The following is a 6,358-nucleotide window of genomic DNA, read 5'->3' on the forward strand; positions in this document are numbered from 1 at the left end:
CAGGTGCATCAAAATGCTTTTGTTTCTAGCTCCAACAGTACAGTAATACCTAGCAATAAAAAATTATACACATAATCCAGAAAAAAAAAGTATATATATATTATATTGGAGCCATGACTAGAATACAGTATATGCATATAAAGTGGGTGAAACAGTTTGTAAACATTATTGTGACCAGTGTTCCTGACCGCTGGGCAACCCCTCAGACTGGTTCTGAAGTGTTTATCATTGTAGGGCAGAGAGAACAGTTTTCTTAATCATGTCCTAAAAATTTTTTTTTACAACATCTCATCCCCTTCTTGTCACTTCCCAATGGGAGCTCAGTAAACAACATTATTTAGTTCACTCAAACATAGAAGAGTCCCATACACACACCAAAGCTCAACCACTCTCACACAGTTTAGAAGTACGGTACTGTACCCACATCCAGTTAGCCTACTTTCAGCTGCAGGGTGCCAACGGTAAAGTCATGAGAGAAAATCAGACACCCGCACACTGCCGAATGCTTCTGCAGTCCATCAACAGGTGAATCTTAACTTCCATTTAAGATTAATTTTGACTCAGTCTCCTACTGACATCAATGCATGACTAGGTAATTTAAAAAAACTTAAATGGAAGTTAGGATTCACTCCCATGTGCGTCAAGGCATTGCACTTGATGCACCGCATGAGCATTCACCAGTGTGCTGGTGTCTACTTTGCTTTCACCAATAGAATACACGCAGATGTAGGTAGAACACACTCAAGCCATTGGGCAGTCTAAATCAGACCCACACACACATCAGATTTCATAATGTTTTAGATTCATATTATGCAGCTGCAAAGAGATTACGTAATTTAGATCAGCAAAAATTGCACACATTATGACTGTTGGTTTTAATACAATGTTTGACATTCAGTTCACGTGCCGGTCTCTCTGCGGAAGAGGAAGACTGGCACGTAGCAGAATTTCCACTTTCCTACTATAACAGGAGACTAACAGGTAGACTTAAAAAGGGACACTTAAAAGGGTAAAAGTGTTGAAGGGTTGGGGTCAAATTGAAGTCAGTCAATTCAGTAAATAAACTACATTTCCAATTCAATAACTGAAAAAAGGGCCCCTATTTTCAATGACTTCGAAAGGAGAAACGATTTAAAAAGTTTTGCCATTATTAAATGTTTAATTCAAATCACTTCCTGAATTTAATTACTTCACTTCTAATTTAATCTAACCATGGAGTATTGTTAAGGAATGCTTGAAAAAAAATTAACACTTATACTCATAAAAATCTAAAAGGTCCAGCTCAGCAAAGAAACAATTTGGGAGTACAGGCAAAAGTCACACTACAATGAAGCCGACAGAGAGAACAGAGTGCAACAAAGCATGTCTGCATTCAATTAAGTACACTTCAAGACTATATAATAGACCTAGTAAATAAAACTACATTTTCAGGATATAATACTTATCAAACAAAATGCAGATAAAACATAATGGCTGTAAAAGTAAAAATACAACTTATAACCACTCCAACACTACCTTGTTACAAAAAGTAACAAAATTATATGTACAGTAAATAATAATACATTTAAAAACACTACAAGTCCAACAGCTTTATCCCGCTCTGTACCCCGTCATACAACTCTGCTTCCCAGGCATATCAGAAACTTGAGGAGGCCACTAGGATTAGCGGCTTTATTGACTGTGTTCAGGTGTTCTGAGTGTAGTGGTCCCCAACCCTGGTTCTGGAGAGCTGCAGAGTGTGCAAGCTTTTATTACAGCCTAGAATTGACACACATGTCCTGTTCAAATTAGCAGTAAATTAGATCAATCAGGGTTGTTATAGCTGGGCTGGAACAAAAGCATGCACATCCTGTACATCCTCCGGACCAGGGTGGGTGACCGAGGGCCTATCAGACCTTAATGTCAATCTCTGGTGAGGCTGCCCTTCTTGCCCGTCCACAGCTCTCGGAGCTCCACCTGGCAGCCAAGGTCCCTAAGGGCAGCTTTGGCCAGATCCCCGCAGTCCCGGTGGGCCGCCAGGGCCTGGGCGATGAGGGCCTCTGCTCCCATCTCCAGGATGGGCTGGTTGAATTGAGTCATGCGTGCCACTAGGTTCCTCAGCAGCATACATCCCTGTTTCTGGGGAACAGAGAGAGAGAGAGAAATATGGTATTACATAAAGGTGGCAGGTTAAAAAAGGTTTGATCACCAGTTATAGCCCTATGTAGTGCCGATGGGGAACTGATTACTTCTTGTATTGTGATGGACATTTTTATGTTTGTGCTTTTCTATTTACCAATTTCTATGTTTGTGCTTTTCTATAAACCAATTTCTGTGTTCATGCAAGTGACTGATTGAACTAATCCTCACTATCAGTATCTGCAATTTGGCAGTACGCCCAGAACCTTGTTTCACGGTCTCAGCTTAGAGAGAAGAAGCCTTGTGAGGTACTGGTCTGTCACATGCATCACCCAGTATTGGTCGTCAAATGAATGAAGCAAACATTAATTATGAATGATGAATAAGCTAAATCATGCAAATATAACTTGTCAGTAAATAAGGGAACTAACGGGACTGACAGACGTCACCACTCCAGCGCGCTGACAATAAACAATGATTCATTTAAGATTGACTTCGAGTGTCCCTGTGTAACAATTTCCACAACAGTATCCTCGTATTACCTGCACATTGACCTCATCAGGATGGGTCTTCATAGCCAGCAGAGCTGCCAGCGCACCGCCTTCCTCCATAATGACTTGGCAGTTGTTGGGTTTGCGCAGAGCAACCACAGAGAGAGCAGCACAGCCCTGCTCACAGACCTACAGACAGGAGATATGGGCACAACATAAAAGCCACGAAAATATATAACATGTTTAAACAATATCAACGACTTATGAAGAAACGTGTGAACTGTCAACAACATGAAGTGGAAGGCTAACCTGAGCATTGCCCATGTGTCTGTTCATGGCGATGACAATGAGCTGTACTCCACCGGCATTTGTGACAGCATCCTTCACATCATCATTTCCTGCTATGGCCCTCAGAGCGCTCAGCACCTGCCTTGTGAGTTCCTGCAAGGGAAGTTAAGTAATTAGTGAGCAATTCAGATCACCACAAGTCAAAAATATAAATGTCCCCCCCCCCCCCCCCAAAAAAAGACAGAAATGTAGTCTGAAGCAGACTTTTTTGTTTGTTTGGGGGGGGGGCAGACATTTCACCCTTTTGTTGTAACCCTGAACTAGCGCACCTGGGGTGTATTCATTAAAGCAAACAGTTGCTAAATGTTTCACAACGGAAAAGGTTTTGCAACAAAAACTAGTGTTTCTAATTGACAAATTCAGGCAGGTCCCTCCCTGTTCCATTTGCTTCTATTTGGTTCCTAGTGAATACACCCCCAATTCAAGTACTAAAAGGCTTGATGACAAGTTGAATCAGGTATGCTAGTTCTGGAATAGTTCAAATACATGGAACGGCTGGGGGTCCCCGAGGAGAGGTTTGAAAAAGGCTGGTCTGAGGCACTTTTGTCAGCATAACTTACCTGGGACTCATAACTGTCTGCCAGCAGGGTCATCATGAACTTTAACCCTCCCAGGTCACAGATGTCCTGACAGAACTCGTTCCTCACGGCCAGGCTGGACAGAGTAGCACACAGGACACTGAGGAGAGGGCTATTCTCGGGGTGTGCTGAGAGGGAGAAAATAAACAGCGAAGAAGTGATTCACCAAGAATAAAACATGTGAATCTACCATCATAAATACTCAAAGCTATCATTATCTTTCTTAGTATCTTCCTTTGGCCATCTCTATTACCTTTGGCAGCCTCCACAATGACTTTCAACCCATTGTGTTCCATAACAATCATCTTGGCGTGTTCGTGAGCCTGTCCAAAAGGAACTCTTATGTCGTCGTCAAAGGTCATGTACCGGAGGGCATTACAGGCCTCCTTGACCAGATCGGAGCGTCCAGTGTGTCGCTTGATGGTGCCGGTTAGCAACGGCAGCACTCCAGCCTTCACCAAATCCTGCCTGTTCTGCTCGTGCTTCAAACAGCAATGGCGTACCGTACGGATGGCAACTAACATCAGTGCAGGGTCTGTCTGGTACATGCCAAGGATGCTCACAAGGAGCTCCTTGCCCTCCAAGTCAAGGAGGTCTGGCTGGCCATCTGTCAGAGCGGCCAGGGCAGAGAGAGAGGCCAGCAGAGCCTCCTGTTCATCCAGTGTCTTTCTACAGCAGGAGATGATTGTAGGATAGGCATCTTTCTGGGCTGCCAGATGCCTCTGGGCGAAGCCGAGAGAGCACTGCTCAGTGAAGCGTTTCAGATCTGCAGCCATACTATTGTCAGACGCTATTTGAATGGATTCCAGGGCCTGTAAATAGAAACGGTACAGAGCTGTGGCATGATGGGTGGCATCCTGTACTTTTCTGTGAAATGTAAACCTACAACATTGATTGGAGACAAGTGCTGCAAGTGGTGATGACTTATGTTGTGTTGTCTTCAGTGCAGAATATATTCCATACCAACCTGAAGGACCTCATGCTCCTCTGTTTGGTCATCACCTGCTGTCGGCACAGCTTTCACTATACAGCTGAGGTCCACCCCTGGGGAATACGGAGGCAAAACATTGGAGAAGGAAGATTTATCCAGGATCAGGGATGTATCTTATACATTGCCTATCATACGGTTGAGTTACACTACGCGTGCATGTTTCTCCTACGATTCAGATCAAATCATGTAACGTTACTATACCTTGAGACTCAAACTGCTCTACCGCTTCCCTCAAGGCCTCCGCAGCGTCCATGTCGAACTCCTCGATGTTTTCCTTGACCACCGCATCGAAGGTCTCCTGTGTGATCCTGCGACAGGCCATGTCTGCAACGTTCAGCTCAACTCGAAGAGACAACGACCACGACTGAAATGCAATAAAACGATTGCAAAATCAGAAAGGACCCAGTCTTCTCCAACATTATTATTTTTGTGGGCTGTGTGTTGCTGGTGACACATAAAAGTGAGATTGCAACCGGCTGCTCAAAGATAGCAAGCTTCCCAGCTAGCTACACCCCTAGCTAGCTAGCTAGCTCAACTTAGCCATCAGCACACAGAGATAGATACCGGTATCTAGCGAACTATTTTTCAGACAGCTGAGATGCTTTAAGAAGACGTTTAGACATACGTTTCTAATGTGTTTACTTAAAATGAAATTAACGGGAACTTCACAAAATAATAGATCATTTATCACTTACCACCGCCCAGTGTGGCTGTGCTGCTGATAATGGGCGCGTTTGAGTGGTAAGGCAACCGATTGTAGACGAATGTCGAGGAGTGAAGTGGGAGGGAGAAGAGTCAGACTAGAACCGCCGAGAGTCCACAGTTTTTATGTGAGTAAAGTCATACCATGTAAAATATATATATATATTTGCAACAGCTGTGATGGAAACAGGACGTTTTGGTACAATTTTATAAATGCCAACAGATGTGAGAGGTGTTGACAAGCTGAATGCACCGATTAAACTACTAGCACACAGCTCGGACAGCCATGCATACAACACAAGACATGCCACCAGAGGTCTCTTCACAATCCCCAAGTCCAGAACAGACTATGGGAGGCACACAGCACTACATAGAGCCATGACTACATGGAACTCTATTCCACATCAGGTAACTGATGCAAGCAGTAGAATCAGATTTAAAAAACAGATAAAAATACATCTTATGGAACAGCGGGGACTGTGAAGAGACACACACAGGTACAGACACACGCATACGCACACAGGCGCTAGCACACACACTCTACACACACGTACATTGTAATATTGTTGTATAGTGGTATCATACATTTTGTGTTGTGGATATGTGGTGGTGTGACAGTGTTATATGATGTACTGTTTTATCTTTTGTTTTATGTGTAATATAAGTGTCTTAATGTGTTTGGACCCCAGGAAGAGTAGCTGTTGCTTTGGCAGCAGCTAATGGGGATCCCTAATAAAATACAAAAATAATTACAGATAATTCCTTCCAGAGGATGCTGGTGGGATGAGCTATAGGAGGACGGGCTCATTGTAATGGCTGAAATGGAAAAGATGGAATGGAGTCAAACATGTGGTTTCCATATGTTTGATGTGTTTGAAACCATTCCACCTCCTCCGCTCCAGCCATTAACAAGAGCCCATCCTCCCCAATTAAGGTGCCACCAACCTCTTGTGATTCCTTCATTTGACATGGTGGGATCTTTTTGTGTCAGTAAAATTAATGGCGGTGGAAACACCTTTATGCGCAAATATTGATATAATAACCATCATATTGAAGTAAACTTGGAGTCACACCATATGTTGTGTGATCACCCCACCACGACTAGGGAAACCATGCAGTTTATTAGGCTA

The 6,358-nt window shown here is 43.4% G+C and overlaps 1 protein-coding gene across 1 annotated transcript; it reads right to left on the bottom strand.

Moving 5' to 3' along the window:
- Positions 1 to 856: 856 nt before the first annotated feature.
- armc6 (armadillo repeat containing 6) lies at positions 857 to 5,262 on the bottom strand. Its single transcript, XM_084188159.1, has 8 exons — positions 5,222 to 5,262; positions 4,728 to 4,890; positions 4,503 to 4,579; positions 3,789 to 4,347; positions 3,518 to 3,663; positions 2,919 to 3,050; positions 2,661 to 2,798; positions 857 to 2,118 (listed from the first exon to the last, which is right to left on the bottom strand). The coding sequence occupies exons 2-8, from the start codon at positions 4,846 to 4,848 to the stop codon at positions 1,903 to 1,905; spliced, it is 1,389 nt and encodes a 462-aa protein (XP_084044285.1). The 5' UTR covers positions 4,849 to 4,890; positions 5,222 to 5,262; the 3' UTR covers positions 857 to 1,902.
- Positions 5,263 to 6,358: the final 1,096 nt, after the last annotated feature.

The sequence above is a fragment of the Coregonus lavaretus genome (genome assembly GCF_964263955.1).
Source record: "Coregonus lavaretus genome assembly, chromosome: 23".
Classification (NCBI taxonomy): domain Eukaryota; kingdom Metazoa; phylum Chordata; class Actinopteri; order Salmoniformes; family Salmonidae; genus Coregonus; species Coregonus lavaretus.